The 22,416-nt window shown below is 36.4% G+C and overlaps 1 protein-coding gene across 2 annotated transcripts in view; it reads right to left on the bottom strand.

The window, feature by feature from the left end:
* Positions 1-22,416, bottom strand: part of LOC131501885 (uncharacterized) — a 118,983-nt gene that overhangs the window by 72,359 nt on the left and 24,208 nt on the right. Inside the window, exons 4-5 of one of the 2 annotated variants that reach the window (XM_058712333.1) lie at positions 17,700-17,800; positions 997-1,052 (exon numbers count right to left, since the gene is read on the bottom strand). In XM_058712333.1, the coding sequence (XP_058568316.1) occupies positions 997-1,052; positions 17,700-17,800 (157 nt within the window). The remainder of the gene's footprint in view (positions 1-996; positions 1,053-17,699; positions 17,801-22,416) is intronic. The other variant, XM_058712344.1, reaches the window with a different exon arrangement.

The following is a 22,416-nucleotide window of genomic DNA, read 5'->3' as shown; positions in this document are numbered from 1 at the left end:
AAGCTCAGATGGGTGGATGGGTGATAATTGTTGCATCAACCATATCGGGATAAAACAAGTCACCAGCATTCTGTAGACTTTAACAGTAGATTGTAACCACTTACTCATACAAATGATTATAATATTTACATCTCATACCGCATGGACCATCTCAAGTTAAAAATATGTAAGTTTCTAAATTTGCAAGTGTTAAGCTGCAAAGTAGAGGCTGTTTTCTCCCTGGGACAATGAACATCTGCTGAAACAATTTGTCCAACTGAGCATTTGCCTCTGCTGGCCTTTTTTTTTTTTTTTTTTTTTTTTTAAGAAATGGAAAAAAAGATCATTGTTTAACTTCAACTCTTCTCATCTTCTCAACCAAGAAACGGTTTCTCTTGGGACTAGATGTTTCTGAGATATGGAAAAGTAAAGGGGCCTCAGCTTTTTATTTACTTTTTCCTATTTTCAAGTAAGGGTAAGTAGAATTTTACTCAGAGTGCCATGTTCTTCTTTCCTTTCTATTTAAATATTGTTTGAAAGACCACAGGCTTTTCTAGATGATTTAAGATTTCTGTAGTGAATTGAGCTTTGCAGCCCTTTCTGAGAGAGACTGGGAGGTGGGGTAAACCACAGCAGAAAAAGGGTCAAGTTTTAAAATAGAAAGACTCTTAACAAGTAGCTCAGATCTATTACTTGTATGCAAAGTCAGAAGGGTCTGGAGGGAAGATGATCCAAAATCTTGGAAGTAAAAGAAAATGTTCCCAAAGCTAAAATCCAATAGCATCCTAGAGATAATAGATGGTTTAAGTAGAACTGCTGATAAACTTCAAGTCCAAGACTTATCAGTCAGGCTACCTCTCCAGCTTTTCTACAGTGGTTTCCCCTGGGAAAGATGAAGAGAGGACTCTTCAAGCACTTAGCTTTATAATGTTGTACTTAAGAAGTTGGTGAATAATAACTATTAGAATTCTCTGGGTAAACCAGCTTGAATTAAAGGTGCTTCTTTTGTTTCCTTACTTTAAAGTAGAGCTTCTCTGGTCCTTGGGGATTACACCAAGAGCAATGAGTCATATCTGAAATGAGGAAGGGAAAGTGTTGTCAAATTTCATGTTGATTCATAAGAGTAAGCATGAAAGGTTGTTTGCGTATTTCAACAGGCAGGGAAGCACAAGGGGAGAGCAGAGAATCAAATGTTTGAGCACTTAAGAGTTTCTATTTACTATGAAAGATTGAAGAAACTTGCTGTTTTCAAACAGAATGGACTCTATCATACATAAATTATTCCTGATTTTTGTTGTTTTCTAATTACTATTTTTGCTTATAATACAGTCAAGTATAAAAGAAAGAAAGAAAGAAAGAAAGAAAGAAAGAAAGAAAAGAAAGAGAAAGAAATTGTTCAGCTACCAAGTCAAAAAATATTTTGCCACCTGCTACGTATTTTGCCAGCCAGTTAAAATCTTTAGCATTCTTTGGTACCAAGCCTTAAGATGCTTGTGGGGTGGAGGGAAATTTTCCTCTGTTGGAATCTTTTGGATGATAGTCAAATACTTCTGTAATTTCCTTCACCATTTTTAGCTACTGTTGGCATCATTTATTTCAAGAATGCCTGTGGAATGTCAAGAAGATGCCAGATATTATTTTGAATGTTGTATTTTAATATAATATGAAGCTAAAGTTGTTCCTAGAGACTTCAGAGATAAAGGTAGGGTGCTTCTTTCTTATCTTTTAGCAAAATGGAAAGCTTTAATTAAGGACCAAATAGTTTTTTTGGTCAGTCTCCTACCTGTGAAAGTAGATTAGAAAGGAATTTTTAGCCTTTGGCTACAGGCAGGAACAGATTTACGTGTCAGGGTGGAGGAAGTAATGGAGCAGAAGGAAAACCAGAAGCTAGACTTATCACTTAAGTTATCAAATGGTCCAAATATTTGGTTCAAAGGCAATGACTTCATTTGAATTGTTTTGTCCTGGATGTGGGCACTTGAGTCCTCCTCATTTAAACCTTTCAGAATAATGATTCTAGCAACACTCTGAAATAAACTTTCTACAGTTATTTCCCCAGTCGAATAAGTCTATAATTAGAAATTCTATCATTGCTGGCTAGCCTAATTCCCTGAAACATGCATATGAGGTTTGTTGTGCTGGCACCAATAGAGAAAGAATGATAGAGCTGGGAGGGACCTTATGAGATCATCTAATCCATACTAAAATCATTCAAAATACATGGTTCTTTAGTCACAGGTTTCCCAGGGATTTGTTACACCAGCAACTGGAGTATGACTAGGCCTATAACAATAAAAGAGGCTTGCTTGCCTTTCTGATCAAGAATCATTGCAATATCAAACAAAGGATAAATTCTTTTCTAAGAAGCTTATGACTAATTCAGGTCTCTACAAGCATTCCAGGAACAAGATTCTTTTTGGTTACCAAGATCGTAAGTGTGATTTTGGCCCAGAGGCTTAAAAACCAAAGCACATATGCTGTGTCTCATTTGTTCTGTGGGCCATTTCTCTTTTCATTCCTATGATTTTTTTCCCCTTCTTGTTTTATTGAGAAACAACAAGTACAAGTATTTTTAGCTGGCTTACCTGAATTAATCTCTTATAGGGCTAACCTGTTTGAACTAAGAACCAGAAACAAACAAACAAACAAACAAAAAAACAATTAAAAGAGAAAACTCTTTCCTGCTCTATATATTTTTTAGCTCCTATCCCATTATTTTTAGTTTGTGGTCCTGGGCAAGTCATTTAAACTCTCTGGGCCTCAGTTTCTTCTTCTGTATTGAATAAGAATATGAGCCTAGATTACTGAAAGAGTCTCTTTTAGCTCCAACAATCTATAATGCAATCTATCATAAAGCAAAATTGTGACCTTTAGCATGAAGAAAGGGCAGTGGGAGAGAAACATGTTAGGAATTTTTCTCATTTCTCCCACTCCACAAATGCTGCAAATGGCTAACATCAGTGACTCAGAACTTTAGTAGGTATATTAACTTGGGTTAAGTTTCACCCAAAACTTATGTATTTAAAGCTGAAAGGGAGAGAAATTCTAAGCTATAATCTTTTATTTTTCCCACTTTTGACCAGTTTCATGACTCGAAACCTGCTCTATTTTAAAAAAGTGTTTTTTTAAGTTTATTTTATTTTTGAGAGAGAGAGAGAGAGAGAGAGAGAGAGAGAGAGAACGAGCAGGGGAGGGGCAGAGAGAGAGGGAAACACAGAATCCGAAGCAGGCTCCAGGCTCTGAGCTGTTCTGCACAGAGCCCAACGTGGGGCTCAAACCCATGATCTGTGAGATCATGACCAGAGCTAAAGCGACCTGACTGGATACCTAACCAACTAAGCCACCCAGGCACCCCAAAACCTGTTCTATTTTCAAATAGAATACTGAATAACATATCATGTGTTAGTTTCTTAAGAAACAACAGCTAACTGCAGTTAGTAGTTAACATTGGAATTGAATTCTTCTAATTAATAAAATATACCTTTTTACTTTTCCTCATATTTGGGGGATAAATGTGATTACTTCTGCAAATGCCAGGTATTTTTTCCTAATACTCCTTTGTTAAAATCCTCAAAACACACGCGCGCACACATGCACACACACACACACACACACACACACACACACAAAGTTGAAAATAGAATCCAGGAAGAAAATATTGCTAAAAATTTACTTAAAATTTTTTTTAATGTTTATTGATTTTTGAGACAGAGACAGAGCATGAGTGGGAAGGCAGAGAAAGAGGGAAACACAGAGACCCAAGCAGGCTCCAGGTTCTGAGCTGTCAGCACAGAGCCTGGCGCAGGGTTTGAACTCGTCAACCACGAGATCATGACCTGAGACGAAGTCGGACACTCAACTGACTGAGCCACCCAGGCACCCCTAAAAATTTACTTTTAATGATTTTATTACATATGTACAAATAGAATATTTTCTCTTTTTATTAATGGCTTTGAGTATGGGGAAAAATAAGAGAATATTTTATTGATAAACCTCCTGCTATTTTTGAGCTTTCCTCAAATGGCAGACACACCTATAGCTATTGGAAACTATTGGAAAGTTCCAATATTAATAAAATATCCAGTTTTGGTTAGACAGTATTATTAACAGACTGAGAAAGGAGCTCATATAAAAGATCTAGTTATGTTTCATTTCCTGAATTTTTATGTCTAAAAACAGAAACATTCTGTCCACTTCCCATTTTGTGGAGCTATTGCAGAAATTTCCTGCCATCACAAATCTGAGAGATAGTGAGTTTTACTTAAAAGCTGTATGTGGAAAGCCTACTAAATTTATGCCAATGTAGACTTGGTTCATGTGAATGATCTAGGAGCATATCTTTTCTATTAGATGATGTTAAGAATCAGTCTTGGTGACACATTAAATCTTTCAAAGACACCACTTTATTTTAACTCTCATCTACTTATTATGTCAGGCTGATGAAGTTTAGGTTAGCTCAGTGACACCATTGAGCATTATTAACCATTGTAAATAATTGTACATGGAGAGATAATAGCTCCAGGAATAGCTGGTAACCAATTATAATGCTCATGTGTATATTTTTCTATCACTCTGAAAAGATAAATTTAATTTAAAAATTTCCACAGTATCTATAAAACCTGATCATGCCAAGTTAAAAAATTTATCCATATTATAGAACCAAAATAATATAAATAGTTCTATGCCTTTTATGCATGGAATACACAAATTCAGAGTACATTCTGAAACAGTATCTGTGGCTTTCAACTTCAAAAACACTTCAATTTCAATCTTCTAGTTTGTTTTCACGGTATGTTCTGTTAGTTCTTATTTGAAAATTAAGAATATACTCCAGATAATATTGAACTCAATAGGAAGAGAAAACAGTCTATTTTTCATTGGATTCACGGTGGTAACCACAGTAAAAGCCAGTAACTTGGTGAATATAGTAATGTCTCTGTGGAAATCTTGAATGAAGAACATATTTTTTGCAAGATGAACCATGATGATAATTTCCAGGTATATCATTTATTTTCTAGATTGCTGTGCTTCAAGGAGACCTCTCTGGAGAATAATTCAAGCAATAAGAAAACAAATTTTAAAACATTAGATAAGACATTCAATATATTTTTTTCAAAATCTATTTCACTGACTTAGTATATATTCCAAGTAAGAAGCCATTAGTTTTATAATTGGAATTTAGACATTTTAATTAGTTCAGAAGTCTCTTAAAATACATTTATTTGAGAGCGAGAGAGCGCATGCAAGCAGAGGAGGGGCAGAGAGAGGGAGACAGAGAATCCCAAGCAGGCTCAGCTCTATCAGCACAGAGTCCAATACAGGGCTCAATCTCATGAATGGCAAGATCATGACCTGAGCCGAGATTAAGAGTCAGACATGATTAACTGACAGCCACCCAGGTGTCCCCAGAAGTCTTAATGAAGAAAAACCTATACCTTGATGAACTACTAAGAAGAGTCATAAGATGAATGAATATGATCTGCAGACTGAAAATGATCCAGTATTGCTTACCCCAGAAATTATTTTTTTGTGTTTCAATACTCAGCTTTCACCTAATTGGCACATGATACAAATAACAGGTCTTCTAATACTCTGAGCCATTAGATGTGTGTCCAATGTAACCTACATTCACAAATAGAGGAATACATTCAGTTTTGCACAGATATGAAGGATAAAGAAATTCAGAAGTTAGATTTCTGAAAAGGATGTAAAAGATTCTCATTTAGGTATTCACTCATGTGAATAGCTGCCTGATGGTTCTAGTCATTCAGTTTTCTGAGAGTTGCCTTGTTATACAATAGTTGACTGGAAATGGCCCAGCTTTTGCTCCGACCATGAGTTTCACATATAATTTTCTGGTTTCCCCTGCTGCCATCCCCCACCTCCTCCCTCACTTCCCATCAGATGTGGTGAATGTCAAGGGGTACATCCTCACTGCTTTACTCCTTGTTCTCAGTTCCTACTATTGCTAAATTATGCCTTTTACATCCTTCCTTTCCTAGCTATCCTCTTCTATCCATTCTGCATGGACCCAAATGTGAAACACATGGGTTTTCATACCAGGCAGTTGGGTTAAAGATTTGGGTTATATCTTAAGATATGAGGACATTATACCACAGCACAGCAAATAATGTTACACTGAACAGCAGACATCCCTGTTCACTGGCAGTGATCCCTAGTAGCCAGCACTTTTGCTCAGGATCTAGCTCCTGATGTCTTGCTGGGCCATCTTCCCTATTTCCTGTAATCTCCCACTGCTTTTCCTGGTTTTGAAACACTTGAATCATCCATCTCTTGCTGAAGCAAAATATTCTTCTCACTTTGTTATGTGGGCAATTTTTCCTTTGTCCAATTAAAAAAAAATTTTTTTAATGTTTATTTATTTTTGAGAGAGAGAGACATAGAGCTCAAGAGGGGAAAGGCCAGAGAGAGAGACGCAGAATCTGAAGCAGGCTCCAGGCTCCGAGCTGTCAGCACAGAGCCTGATGTGGGGCTCAAACTCACAAACCGTGAAATCATGACCTGAGACGAAGTTGACGCTTAACTGACTGAGCCACCCAGGCACCCCTCTTTGTCCAATTTTAAGCTCATTTTTGACAAGCTCCAAGTGCAGAGCCAATGATGGCTCATCAAAGTGTTTCTGCTTAACAAGGCAGTTTTTCCATGAGGAATTGTGTCATCTGCTTTTGAGTTATCTGCCCACACACATACAGGTGTTATAGCACATTCTATATTTTGAAGTCTATTCAGCCTGCAGAGTATTAAGTTTGAAGGGCCTTGGGAAGAGACCTAGGATTCATTCCCACATTCTCCCTATTCCGTCCTGACTATATCCACATCCCAAACCCTGTTGATTCTATTTGAAACACCTCTCTTCCCTCTGCTGCTACCCTAATCCAAATCAGCATGGTCTTTTTACTAGCTTAGTGTAATGGCCTCCTAACCTATTGTTGGGAGGAAACATTTATCCTCTACCAATTTAGGTCAATGTGTTTGGGGGCCTGTGAATTAACTGACAGTAGATTAATAGAAAAAATTATTTTCACAGGCCTGTGAGAACACCCCATAAGAACTGACTCCCTGAACAAGTAGGAGTAAGGGTTTATATACCAGCTTAATAAAGGAGTGTGAATTTAGGCCTTCAAAAGATGGAAGGTTCTGATGAGACTTCTTTACACAATTTTTTAGAATGTCCTAGTGCCCAAGGCCAGTTGCCTCCTTGAGTCGAGACTTCCTTGGAGAGGAGGTTTGTGATAACCATGCTCATAAAGCCCTGCTTTAATCATGTAAGGGTAGCACAGATAAGATTTCTTTCCACAGATGTTTTCACTTTGAAGTCATCTTCATACCATCTTGGTGGGTTGTTGGTCCCTCCACCATCTCCCTACAGTCAATCTCGTTCCCACAAATCTTTTCTCCACACTGTAGCCAGAAGATATTTCTACAACACCAGATCAAGACACTCCCTTTCTTCAAAACACTTCAGTGGCTTTTCACTGCCAAGGATTATGATTTATAATCCTAGATTTACCACTTGCCTACTAAAGCTTAAAGAACAAAAGGTATGAGTCTAATATATGTGGCTAGAGTTTATTTACATGGTAGAAAAGGTAAATTATGACATACAAAAACTAATCTTTAGTTCCATCCTACATTTTATGTCGATGTTTCTCAGATTTTATTTCTAAAATCAGTGCTTCAGGCAGTGTTCCAGGTTCCAAATCTTTTTCTCTTCCCTTCAGTTTTAATTAACAATTCATTCCTGTAGGGCCTTACTGAAATGCTTGGCTAAGTAAGTTCATAAGCTTATTCTTATGAGTGTTTATAAGTTAATGTACTATGCATTTCCACCTTCAGTGTTGCTATTTTAATAAGGTCCTTCATGACTTATTCCACAAGATGACCTATAAAAGGCATTTCAAACCCTGAAGCAACAAGCTGAGGAGAAAACTTGAGCAAATGGGCTTTTGAACACCTCTTAACTTCAGGCTCTTGCTCTGCCTCTGAATAGAAGTGACCCTGAAGGGAAGAATTCCATTGCCTTTGTATAAACTGCATCCTTCAGGAGTGGGTTTCGTGCTTCTCCATGGAACCCAATTAAGTAGCACAACTTAAGGTGATACTTTGCTATACAGCTGTGCTTCATACTTATGTTTTTTTTTTTAAATAGCTTTATTTAAATGTAATGTACATGCCATAAAATTCACGTATTTAAGGTGTACGGTTGGGTAATTTTTAGTTATTCTCAGTTGTGCAATCATCACTAGTATCTAATTTTCAAGCATTCTCATCATCTGAAAAGAAACCTAGTACACATCAGCAGTCATTCCCCATTCCTATAACCCCAATCCAACACTAGGTAATAATACATAATCTACTTTCTGGCTTTACAGATTTGTCTATTCTGGACTTTTCATATACATGGAATCATACACTATGTGACCTTTTGTGACTGGCTTCTTTCACCTAGTATTATATTTTCAGGATTCATCCATGTTGTAGTATGAATCTTGTAGTACTTCATTCCCATTTACTGCCAAATAACAATTTATTATATGGATGTACCACCACTATTTATCCATTCATCAGTTGATGGACATTTGGGTCATATCTACTTTTTGTCTATCACAAATAATGCTACTATGAATATTGCTGGACAGGTTTTTGTGTGGATATATGTTTTCAGTTTTCTTGGGTATATATTTTGTTGTAGAATTGCTGAATCATGTAGTAATTTTATGTCTAACATTTTGAGGAACTGCCAAACTGTTTCCAAAGTGGCTATACCAGTTTTGATTCCCATTAGTAATGTGTTAGAATCCCAATTTTTCTACATCTTCACCAACACTTGTTATTGCCATCCTAGTGGATGTGAAGTGGTATCTCATCATGGGTTTGATTTCCTTTTCCCTAATCACTAATGGTATTGATCACCTTTTCATGTGCCATTGTTTATTCCATTGTTATTGGCCATTGTTTGCATTCTCTGGAGAAATATCTATTCACATCCTCTGCCCATTTTTAATTGCGTTACTTGTCTTTTTATTATTCAGTTGTAAGAGTTCTTTATATAGTCTTGATATAAGTTATTTGCCAGATATATGATTTACATATATTTTTCCCATTCTATTTGTTGTCTATTCACTTTTTGCTGGTTTCTTTTGAAGCACAATTGTTTTTAATTTTGAGGAAGTCTAAATTGCTCATTGTTTTGGAGTTGTATCTGAGATAATATTGTCTAACCCAAGGTCACAAAGGTTTACTTTTATGTTTTCTTCTAAGAGTTTTATAATTTTAGCTTTTAACTATAGGTCTAGCATCCATTTTGCATTAATTTTTGTACATGTGTGAGGTCAGTGTCTAACTTTATTCTTTTTCATGTAGATACCAGTTATTCCAGCACCATTTGTCAAAATTACATATGCTTTTAAACCATACCTAGGAAGCTGTTAAGTTAGCAGTTATATTAGCTATCCATTACTGAGTTTCTAGTAAGCAAATTCCACCCTGAGAGGCTTCAGGTACTAGTATTTGGTTCTATAGATTTGTATACACTGTACTTCTCTTCTTGTTTCTGAATAATTTGTGAGTTTTGTTCTGTTGAATATTTCAGGTGTTTGGATGAATTTCTCTTACCCAAAGTAAATATATCATTTACATATTTAAAGTTAAAATGGGTGAGAACTGTTACAAGTAATTAATCTTGACCTACAAAGAGCTAGCAATTATCCATTCATTTCATCAAGAAAAATGTATTGAGTACTTACTGTACTATGTGTTGTGGACATAATACTGGAAATATAATGATGAACTAAACAGCCCTTGTCCTCAAGAAACATATTTTAGGGAGAAGAAGCAAAAATTAAAAAAAAAATACCCAGGTAGATATAGAATTTGCAAGTTTGATACATGTTTAGAAGAACATTAAATTAAAAGCATATTAAAAAAATTAAAAGCTGGCATCTGGGTGGCTAGGTTGGTTAAGCAACTGATTTCCATTCAGGTCATGATCTCATGGTTTGTGAGTTCAAGCCCCACTTTGGGCTTTGTGTTGACAGCATGAAGCCTGGATGGAGTGTGCTTTGGTTTCTGTGTCTCCCTCTCTCTCTGCCCCTCCCCAACTTGTGCTCTTTCTCTCTCTCAAAAATACATAAACAATAAATTAAAAGCATAAGCAGAGTTAGAGGGAGAGAGTGACGCACAAAGAGGTTATTAGTTTATAAAGAGTGGTCAGAGGTCTCTGATTAAGGCAACATTTAGTCTGAAACTGGAAGGTTGTAAGAAAGTATCTATGCAGATATACTAAGCAAGAGTGTTCCATGCAGTGGGAACAAGGGCAAGTGACCTGAGAGGGTACATACCTGGCTCAGCTCCAATTTTCCTACTCCCTCTGTATTTCTAAAACAAACAGCATAATTTCTGTACAAATTCCACTTTCACCATAGTTTCTTTTCTACAACTAATTTGCCATAAAGGAGTGTATATTTTACCATACCTAGGAAGATTCAGTCTGAATAATGTTCAAAATTAGATAAATTTAAGACTAAGACAAAAACAACAAAGAAAAAAACATTTTCCTACATTACATTTTGCATCCTGCTGAAGCACCCTTTCTGATGTTGCAACTTCATTTCAATTCAACAAATTAAACTGAATGCCTGTGGTGACATTTCCCAAATCATAATTTGTTAGGCCATATTTGTGGTTCAGAGCTTTCACTAGGGACTTGACAATGGTTTAAGCAGTTAAAGATAGTCAGGTCTCAAAAATTTATGGTAACGTGTTTGCATTCTGACTCAATTTCAAGGAGCTGTATGTTCAGGAATGTGTATGGCTTATGAACAGCCTACCTTGAGCATCATTGGCTATGACACACTGGGTGTGTATCATGGGTCAGTTCATCAGTTATGCCACATATAACATGAGAAATTCAATGACTCATTGGAATTAATGTTAGAAAATCAGTTGCTATTGCCTATATATTATGTTCCCACTAAATATCAATATTCAAAGAGAAGATATATTTACTATGAAAATTTCAATGCATTTTGCAGTCCATTATTTTTCTTAAAAAGTCATCACTTTTCCAGACTAATACCCTGAAAATCAATGCCTGACCTTTCACTATTCCTCCTTGCCCATTTTTGTGATCTCTGTTGCAGATTGCCTTAGGCAGTTGGCAGATCTTAAGTGGCCTGGATATACGAAAGCAAGGTACTTTAATACCTTCAATATTTAAACTTGTAATATTCCAGACGGCCCTAAACTAAATTAAAAAGTAATCAGGGAATGCCCTGATGTCTTTTTTCGCAAAATATATTCAACTCCTACCCACTGCCTAAAGTAAAATAATCCTTCTTGCCCCTGAACTCACATTAAAACCTTTTATCTTGCCTTGCCTAGCATTTCTTGTGTCTTATTTTCCACACTGTATTATACATACATCCTTTGACTGCTATTATCTAGGAGCAAATGCTAGGGTTGTAGAGAATTGTTAATAAATATTTACTCATGTATTATTGCATTATTATAACTTAGAAGTATTAGGGAGATAAATATTCAGAATGATCCCATGGTGTTCAACTTTGTTTCTATTTTGCTTTTTTTTTTTTTTTTTTTTTTTTTTTTTTAGTCTTGTTTGGTTAATTTGTGTGGCTTTGATTAAAAAAAAAAAGGAGAGGTGCCTGGGTGGCTCAGTCAGTTAAGCGTCCGACTCCGGCTCAGGTCATGATCTTACAGTTCGTGAGTCTGAGCCCCACGATGGGCTCTGTGCTGACAACTCAGAGCCTGAAACCTGCTTCAGATTCTGTGTCTCCCTCTCCCTCTGCCCCATCCCTGCTCGCACTCTGTCTCTCTCTGTCTCTCTCTCTCTCAAAAATAAATGTTAAAAAGAAAAAATTTTTTTAAAAAGGAGAGGAAGAGTGGGAAGAAAAGTTTAAAGTGTATTATTCCTTTAGGGATATTTTTTCTTTGGTTTTACCTGCCCTGTGGTCAGAAATAGAATATAACCTTGAAAAGAAAGTTATATTCAGTTCTAATGGCTATTTCTTTTAAATGTAGCTGGAATATTGGTCTTTAAAGGGTGTCACCAGATTAAATCTGCCAAGTAAGGAAGGTGGAGCTGTGTGGGAATGAGGCTTTGTTTAATCAGGTTGTATAATGTTTTGCTGAGACATGTTGGGAAAAGCAATCCAAAGTAATGTGGACTTAGTATGAAATCAGTCTGAAGCACACCTTATAAATTTAGAGATCTTTTGACATCCTCTTGGAAATTCATTTATCAGAAATAATAGGGAAAATTAACTTTTTAATATATATATATATATATATATATATATATATATAGCCCCTTCGCTAACGTTTGTGGGATCTGAAAAACAGTACAAAGAGAGACCACATACAATATATCAAGTTATAAATTGTGGTAAGTATCTGTAAATGAAGTGTATTCTGTCTTCCTACCTTAAAGTTATCTTCAGGCAAAATTCAAAGTTAAAATTGTTTGATACCTTGGAGTTTCATGTTTAAAAAGTGGAAATCCTGGGAGAGCCTACTCAAAAGTACACAGCCCAGGCCCCCTTCTCTTCCCATTCCCAGCTCTATCCTACAAGGTGAGAGGTCTAAAGACAAGGTGAGAGATCTCAAGATTATATAGGCGGCCACATCAACCCACATATCTGATCCCCTGCAAACAGCTGCTGCTTGGGCATCCCTCAAACCTAGGGGAGTTTCACATAGATAGAAGAATCCATGCTTGGAAACAGTCCTGGGGAAAAAGCTAAAGCAGGCTCCATGGCCATTTGGGTGGGGAATTCTGGGATATTAGGTAACCAGAGAAGGCATAGAAGGGGGCATGGCTCAGGCTCTGGATGGGCACAATCCTTGAGTTCCTGAACTCTTTGTCTTGTGCAATGAGCTATAGTTAGAGGATGTGCAGAGAGATTCTCTGATGCCTAAGGCCCAGAGATCAGAGGCCCATCTTGCCTGTGTGTGTGTGTGTGTGTGTGTGTGTGTGTGTGTGTATGTGTACACCAAGCACTGTTGCCTACGTATATTTTAAAGATATGGAAAACTTAATATGCAATCCTGTAACTATTATCTAAGAAAGAGGTATCACCTTATGGATGATCGAAAAGGATGAGCAATATACCATATTTGTCACTGGGTGTACTTCAATGATTAGTTGACTGTAGATATCTACATTCTTCAAATACATAATGATAACTATAAATTAATGAGATTGAAGTTCCTCTCAGGAAAGGCCTGGGAAGCTGTCAAGTTTCCTTACGTACTGAAGAATCAACTTCATTTCACCTCCTGCTATATTGCTGTGCATTGTGGGAAAATGAAGAACATTATCTCCTGGTGAGCAGAGCCTAGCAGGGGGCTGACATGGGGATGCTTCTTTCAGTTTTGTGTCTCCTCCCTCGTTGGTGGTTTCACATGTCTTCCCTGGAGTCTCCTTGCTGCTCTTGTATGCATTTTGGGAGGATTTTCTTAAAACTTTATAACCCTTTAATCTGCCAACTATCTTTGGCAATGAGAGAGTTTAAGTCTTTTGAACATAGAGTATTTAACTGTATTTACTTTTTTTGATACAGTGATATTGAAAGGAGATAATCAAGAAAATGAAACATGCAAATAAGAAAAAAATAATTTTTACATGTGATTGTGGCTTTTAATTTTTAAGAGGTAATGTTCCAGCTAGTGTATTTTGGAAGTAGAGAAGTGACAGACTGGAGTGTAGGTAATAGAGGAAGACATCAAGAAATACAATGTGCAGTTAAGAATTTTTTTAGTAAAATGAACCCGGTGTTTGAGCAGATATTACAAATACATGTATTTGAGCTACCCAGTTCTATACTATATTTAATAATCTTGGATAACTTGAAGTAGTAAATTTAATTTGTTATGATCGGATTTTCCAGAATCTGTAATGAGTCAAGATATTTTACTGATATTTTAAGTGATCCACACACTGGACCATGATCATTGTAACTATTTATGGGTTTCCTTATTACCTAACCATGTTCTCAAACATTTTATTACTTTGTGAAGAAGAAAGTGGGTAATTGGCATATGTACACAAACAAAGGAAGCAAGCAGAAATGCCAGATCCTTGGGGAAAAGAACATCTTGCTGGTTCACCACCCTGTTTCCAGAACCTAGAATCTACAACGGCCCATAGTAGTGTCCTCAGTAAGTATTTGTTGGCTAACAAAAGAGTAAGTGAATTAAGGGAAGTAATTTATATCAAGTACTGACTCTGGTCCAGGGATTAGTGTTTTAGTTTGATCAGTGTTTTGTAAATTGAATGGCATTAAACCTTCTGTTATAAGCAGACAAAATGAGAATCAACGAGGTTGTATGACCTACCCAAGATAGCACAGCTTGTGAAATGATGGACTTACTACAAACTACTGACATTTTATTATTTCAAATTTAAATCTTGTTAGCTTTAATAGGCATATCAAGAATATGATAGATATATAGTCAGTAGCCTCCTTTCAAGGTTACCAACATAGTTTGAAATAGAAAAGTCAGTCATTAGTGATCTAAAATGGCAAAAATCTACACCAAGTGATCCTGATTTCTCTGCTTCAGTGAGAGGCAGAATTCTCAGGCTGACTTCTGACCTCTTTCTGGTAACAATCAACAACAGGGGCCTGTAATGGCCACACAGATCAGAAAGAACAAAGTGTCACCTGTTCTCCAGAATCTTTCTTTCTAATTCGCTCTAACTTCCTGGACTCTGGGCCTTGGTTACCTAGAATGATGGCTTTTGGCAACTGTGCTTGGCCTTATATGACTTCCCTGGACTCTAGCCTAAAGTATAATAACTTTGTGCCCCTCCCAGCCTTGTATCTACCTCCCATGGTCTCCTGAAGCTCTAAAACTACGGTATCTGCCAAAATCTACCTGGCTAGACTCCTCTGTGTGTTCTCTTGGCTTGCATAACTTCATAACCACATAACCAATGAACTGCAGAAAACCTTAGGAATTCTAAAGAAAAATTAGGAAGTAAATTATCTCTAAGGGCAGGGCACCTGGGCGGCTCAGTTGGTTAAGCATCTGACTTCGGCTTAGGTCATGATTTCACAGTTCATGAGTTCGAGCCCTGTGTCAGGCTCTGGGCTGAGTGCAGAGCCTGAAGTCTGTTTTGGATTCTGTGTCTCCCTCTCTCTGCCCCTCCCCCAGTCATGCTTATGTGCACGCTCTCTTTTTCTCTCTCTCAAAAATAAACATTAAAAAAATTTAAAAAGAAATAAATTAGCTCTTATTCTAAATCGTCTTCTTTGTTATTGCATTATAATACTTACATGGGTCTTCCCTCTGTTTAGATAGGCCTGAGAGATGAACTTTCAAGAAGAGTATCAGGCGACCATTTTCTTTTATCTACCGATACCCTACATTTGCAAAAGGTGTGTATGTGTGTTTGTGTGTGTGTACATATGTAATGGGTACTGGATCAACTTTGGGTTGTTTTGCTCAGGTGTTGTTAAATGTTAGTTTGAAGTGATACAAAATGGTCTTGTGAAAAACAAAATAAAATCTGAACTGTAAACACTGATGAAAACCAAATGAACCCAAGTCAGATATTGTTCCTACTATTAACAACAAGCATCTTTACGTGGGATGACAGTGATGGCTACAGTTTAAAAAGCACAGTTTTAAAAACAAAATCACATGTTTTTAATATCTTTAAAGCCTTGTTTTATTTGTCAAGGACAGAGAGGGAGAGGGAGAAAATATTAACAGGCTTTCCCTAACAAAAACTTGAGTTAATGTTATCTTGACTGTTTTACTGTAAAAGGATATGTACTCAAAAAAATACTCATTCTTAAATGTGAATTGTATTAGTCATTGAAACCATGCCAAAGTCCTCATGGAAAGGTAAAACATTTTCTAGTTCTTAACCTGTGAATCTAAACAACAGGCAGATAAAATCTGAGAAACTGTTCAACTGAACTAATTTGTTTTAAACACCTGATATTAAATATTTGATTAAAATTTTGCTTACCAAGAGTTAGTTTGGAAGAGAAAAAAATGTTAATTTCAGAATGCCTTGGACACTACTTGCATGTTGTGACCAGATTGGTTTACATAGAAAAAAAAAAGAGCTTTAGAACATGTCACAGCTGAAATGGCATTTGGGAGTTTTATGAATTCAGTTGAAGACAGTATGGCTTATAAAACAAGCAGGGAACAAGAATTACACTTGATTTCTGGTTCTAGCTTTGCCAATGACTAGTTTGGTGAACTTCGGCAAGTCATTTGACCTCCTGTGGCTTTAAATGTTTTTCACTGAAATGAGCTGGGCTCTGATTCCTAAGATTGATTAAAGCTATGGAATCATATGATTTGTTTAGAGGTCTCTATCAAAATACACATTGCTTTTTTACTTATTTCTGGGCCCATCCTAAAGGTATTACTGGATCTTATCCAATCACAGCTTCGGCAAACAATATAGCCACAGAAAAGCTACTTGCGTCACTTGGTTTTATTTTTTAATGTTCAAACAATACCTGGCAAATAAAGAAAGGTTCTTGGATTGTGATTGGCACAATGATACATGGTTAGCTGCACTGAGAATTTAAGCAAACCCTATATATTGTCAGGGTGCAGAATGCAGGAAAAGGCTGATCTGCAATTACCTGCATTTGTGAAGCAAACCAACGTAAATCATGGGTGTATAACATGGTTTCTTTATGCATCTATTCAGTTTTGTTATTTTAGCAGTTTCCACTCTCCTACTCATTGGCTTTTCTACTAGAATATACACACATTAAGCAACTTTTTCTAGTCCCCCCACCTTCCTAGTCTTCTGTTGCATTTACCACCACAGTCCTCCCTTTATTCTTTATACTCTTCCATTTCTGTGACATTACTCTACCTTATACCTTGGGTCTCACTGCTCTCTCCACACTTTAAAAATAGGTATAGGGGCGCCTGGGTGGCGCAGTCGGTTAAGCGTCCGACTTCAGCCAGGTCACGATCTCACGCTCCGTGAGTTCGAGCCCCGCGTCAGGCTCTGGGCTGATGGCTCGGAGCCTGGAGCCTGTTTCCAATTCTGTGTCTCCCTCTCTCTCTGCCCCTCCCCCGTTCATGCTCTGTCTCTCTCTGTCCCAAAAATAAAAAATAAAAAATGTTGAAAAAAAAAAAAAAATTTAAAAAAATAAAAATAGGTATAGCACAAGATATATTCCCAGACCCTTTGCTTTTCTGTATGGGGTCTTGCTCCCTTAGCATGTTCTTGACAAATTGTCACTAATATGTGGACAGCTCCAAAATTAGTCTCTTGATTTTTTTTTGTCACTTTTGTACAGTTTAAAACTAACTGCCCACTGACTGTATTCTCATTCATTCATTTACTGGACAGAGTACATACAATGAAAGGACTGTTTTAGGGCCAGTGGAGAAGTTGAGAAATTGTTTTCTCAATACATCATTTCTAGAAAGAAATGTTATATGACATGTCTCAATACTTGCTGGATATTTTAAAAAGCATCTTCAGTTTTTTACAGGACTAAATTAGATATCTTATTTTTAAAGAGTTAATAACTCATGTTTTTTATGATTTAGAAATTAGGAGAAACAGAATTTTTAATAATAGGTTTTTAGGCTATATTAATTTTCAACTCAAGCTTGCTTTTGTTTGAAAAATATAAGATGCAGATGTAGTGCCTTATATAAAACATGTCTGTTGTCGCATTACTCACTTTCTCTCCTTTCCTTGTTCAGCACCCTGAACCAGTTTCCGTGCCTGCTGCCCAAATCAGCTCTTCTCATCTCTGTGTATATCATCTTTTGGTCACTCAGTCTGAAAGCAGATAAAATATGGCTTTTCCCCTTCCCTCTTCCCTGGCCTCCGGTATCCTGTCAGGCAGTATGTGGATCCTTGCTTCACCCTATGTTTCAAAAGCATCCCTCTGCATTCTCTCGGTCCCTCCCCAAGCGAGAACACCTGCATCTGCAACAGTCTTAAGTTTTATCTCAATCCCCGATTCCCTTCCAAGTCTCTGCTGTCCCTGGTCAGCTGAATCTTTGTGAAGTGTTTTACACCATACTTTCATATCATCAGTAGCTCTCCAATGACTACAACATGAAGTCTAAACCCTTCACATGCAAGACCACAACAACTACCTGATCTCTTCAAGGAAAGTTAAACCACTTTTGAAAGGAAGAGGGGTTGTTCAGAATTGAGAATTTTAACATAAAGGGAGTTTTGATTCTTAGCATAGTTTGTATGTTTGTTTCATCTCCTATCTATAGGTTTTTTGGGAGATGATCTTTCTCTGAAAACAGAAATAAGAGTCAACAATTATGGAAATAGATTTTTTAGAATAAATACATTGACAAAAGGAATAATAAGGGCAGAAAGCAGAGGGATTTGGCTTCCTGCATGAGTGAGTCTGGAGCCTCCCAGACACACTAGGAGAGTTTGGGAGTCTGAGGAGGTAATAATTTAAATGAGAGCATTTAGTATCAAGGTCCAACTAGAAGGGAAGCAAGAATTTAATGCATGTATGTATTAAGGCTTATGATAAAGACTCGTGAGTTAAGAAAATTGAAATTATTCTAAATATTTGATAGTGCTCCACAAATTGGAATAAAATACATATTTGAAGAAGGAATTGTTATTAAAATCCTTTCTGAATCTGCATAATTTTCTTTTAAGTTTACTCTAAATAGAAAACACAAGTGTCTCGTGAACGTGCTGAAAGGTAAAAATACATAAAAACAAAGATCATCAAAATACAATATCCTTATGTAGTAGAACTGACAACTTAATTCTAGGAGTTAGGAAACACAGTGAAATGCAGTATAGAATGAATGAGTGCTCTGGGGTCAGACTGCCAGGGTTCAAATCCTGGTTATGCTCTTATTCTGAGTTTCTGTGGGCAAGTTACTTAATCTTTTTATGTTTCAGTTTCTTTAACTATAAAAATACATATTTGAGTATTCATTAACAGCAAGTATTGCAAAGTATTACATGTATTTTATAGATGATGAAACGGAGCCATAGAAAGATTGATACTTGAGGAAGGTAACACTGCCACCAAGCCTTAGCAAGTCCAAAATTTTCACTCTATATCCATACTGCCTCCTTGTTTTTGTATTGCTGGATATATAATAATAGAAACTGGCCCCGTCTCTAAGATAGCACTTTAAATAGACAGAAAAACAAAAAGTGAATGGACAGTTCTATAAAGGTGCTCTGGAGCATGGTTAAAAGGGTATTTACCCAAGCCTGGAAGGGCTGGGGATGCCTTACTCAGAAGTTGACAGCTAAACCAGGTCGTGAAGTATGGGTAGAAATTAGAAGGAGGTTTGGGTGTGGTGGAGAGTGTCCTCAGCAAAGGAAATAGCAGGCAGAAGAGTGGAGAGGATGTTCTGCGTGCAAAGGTACAGGCTGTGAGGGAGGACACAGAACATTCAGTATTTACGAGAGGTCAGCTAGGCTGGAATGCAGAATTTGGGGTAGGGCAGGGGCCTGATGTTAAGGGTATAAGGTTGAAGCAGTTCTTCTCTACTAGTTATGAAAGTCACAAGTCAAGAAGAGGCAGCACAAATGCTTATACACAATGATGTACACACTGGCCCCAAACCACTAGTATCCCCTTAGATGTACAAGCTGGTACTTGTTAATTGTGAGGCATAGGTCCAAATCCTTTTAAATATAATGTATGCCTCTGGCCTGGGGAGGTCATATTTGCCTATAGGTAGCGTATACTTCTAAGGAAAATAACCTCATTAACAATTGAGAGAAATCACCCCTACTTCCTTCTTCCAGGTATTCTTTCTCAAGGAAACTTAATCTATATTAGAATTATGTGTTCAAATTCCTTTGTTTCTAATGGGAAACCATCTTCCCAACATCCTGCTTAAAAAATATTTGTGGTGTATTAATCTATTTTCATGGCAGAAGATAATCTGTAGCATAGGTTACATTCAATGCCCTATGGGTGCACTACAGAGAAGTATGGGCTTAAGGGCCTCCTTAAACTGTATTCCTAACAATAGATTATCTCAAGATAATAGTGGGTTTCAGTAGTGCAAGCTTATTCCTTAAAAACATTTATTAAGAAGTAATTGAAATATAAGCTCGTTGAGCACCTGAGGAAATTTCAGCACAGTACCTTCTTTACTCTGAAAGACAACTTCGTCCATCTCATGCCTCCCCGAATAGTTTCTAGAAAAGTTATTTGTATGGTGCCACTACGATGAGAAACCATATATCTTAACAAGGTTAAATCAGTGATAGTGGAGTTCCTTGTGGTATAGTCTTTAATTCAATTTAACCAATCAAGTATGAGGCAGTACCAGGTACCGTGTTATGCACTAGGAATGCTGTAAGATCTAGCTCTGTTCTTAAAGCTCATTTTATACATATAAAAATATAACGTTTCCATGATGTAATATGATAAGCACTAATTTAGAAGTATGCATCATATCCATATCAGACTTGGGAATCAAGAGAGACGATCCCTGGACCTGGAGAAAAAGATAAGCCAATTTGGTAATATTTTTATTTTTCTCTCAAAGCTGGATGTGGGAAGGTTGAATCATTTTATATAGGTCAGAAAAACATCTGATTAGCACTAACTTGTCTAGTGTTCATAATTCAAACGAGTGATAATGTTACTGGAATTGCTAGTTCCCTTATCTTTTAAAACACCTTGGTCTCCCTTGTAAGTGTTCTAAAAATGCAAATTATGTGATATGTACCTGCTTAACTAGAATTATTTCCCTCTGTTATGTAATATATCATAAAATACTTTTAAAGTCAAGTCACTGCCTAAAGGTGATAGTATTTCTAAGAATACTTAATGTGGCTATCACAACTTATATAGAATAAGATTTTGAGACTCGGAAAGCTACAAAAAATATTTCTTTAAAACTCTGAAGCAATATTTTGTTATCCTTGAAGCAGAAAAGTTTTAATGTGAATCTGTGAGCTATTTGTCAGTTTAATTTGAATTATTTAATCCATTATGGATAAATCACAATTCTTAATCTGAACAGTCTTCACATTGGAATAAGGTAAAGGAATGTCATTTGACTAGTCTGTGTTAGAACTCACATTTCCCAGTTTACATGAAGAATTTCAGGGTTAGCATTTTCTTGGCTTTTTCATGTGAGGATAACATCAGCTTCACTGTCAGCCATGTTGTTACTGTCACTTCTTTACCTCATTTTTTCTTTCCTAACTTCGGCAACTCCATTAATAATATGGCAGTGACACTGATTTTACAGTAAACTAGTGACATTGTTGGCTATGGGAATTATATTTTATGTAAAAAGTTAGTATCTTCCTATTTTTTCACGTGTAGAGGAAAAGAAATGATATTGGTTCCATGTATGTCGAATATGTTAAAACATTCCAAATTTGTTTCAAACAAATTTCCCATTTATGACAGAATTAATTATACAGAAGGTCATAAATAATACCACTTTATATATTTGTATTATATACTTATTGCATTTATTATATATATTATAATATTAAGATCTTTCAGGGGCACCTGAGTGGCTCAGGTTGGTTAAGCATCTGACTTTGGCTCAGGTCATGATCTCGCAGTTCGTGAGTTCCAGCCCTATGTCAGCTCTATGCTGATGGCTTGGAGCCTGGAGCTTGCTTCAGATTCTGTGTCTCCCTCTCTCTCTGCCCCCTCCCCGGCTAGCTCTCTCTTTCTCTCTCTCTCTCTCTCTCAAAAATAAATAAACATTAAAAAAATTAAAAAGAAGATATGTCAAATCTCCTCACATGTTAGAAACATGAAATAATTTTCACCAACTATAATATTAGAAAGGCATCCTGATAGGTTGAAGGTAGATAATACCCATTTTAGCTATGAATATTGGAACATCTCGTTTTATTATCATACTGACTTTCACTTATAGACAGAAATACTTCTAGTCCCCCCCCCAGACTTATTGAGCTATAACTGGCATTTAACACTGTATAAGTTTACTGTGTACAGTGTGTTGATTTGATACATTTATACACTGCAAAATGATAACCACCGATAGCGTTAGTTAACACCTCTATCACATCACATAATAACTGTTTCTTTTTTGTGGTGAAAACATTTAAGATTTACACAGCAGTTTACAAGTATAATACAGATCGTAAGCTGTAATCACCAGGCTATAAAATAGATTTCCAGAACTTATCCATCTTTAACTGGAAGTTTGTACCTTTTGACCAATACTTCTAGTTTTTAAAGTGCTTTCCCATGTGTTTGATCTTCAAAAATCTCAATATGTAAACATATATTATTTATAATATATAACATATATATTAATAAACATATCCTATATATAATGTTATATATTATACATATAAAATACATAACAACTAGAGAGAGTGGGAAATATGGTTCAAAAGCATCTCTTTTTTTATTATTTTTTTGAGAGAGTACATGCATGGGC

The sequence above is a fragment of the Neofelis nebulosa genome, chromosome 2, assembly GCF_028018385.1.
Source record: "Neofelis nebulosa isolate mNeoNeb1 chromosome 2, mNeoNeb1.pri, whole genome shotgun sequence".
In the NCBI taxonomy this organism is placed as follows: domain Eukaryota; kingdom Metazoa; phylum Chordata; class Mammalia; order Carnivora; family Felidae; genus Neofelis; species Neofelis nebulosa.
This window is presented reverse-complemented; position numbering and strand designations above follow the sequence as displayed.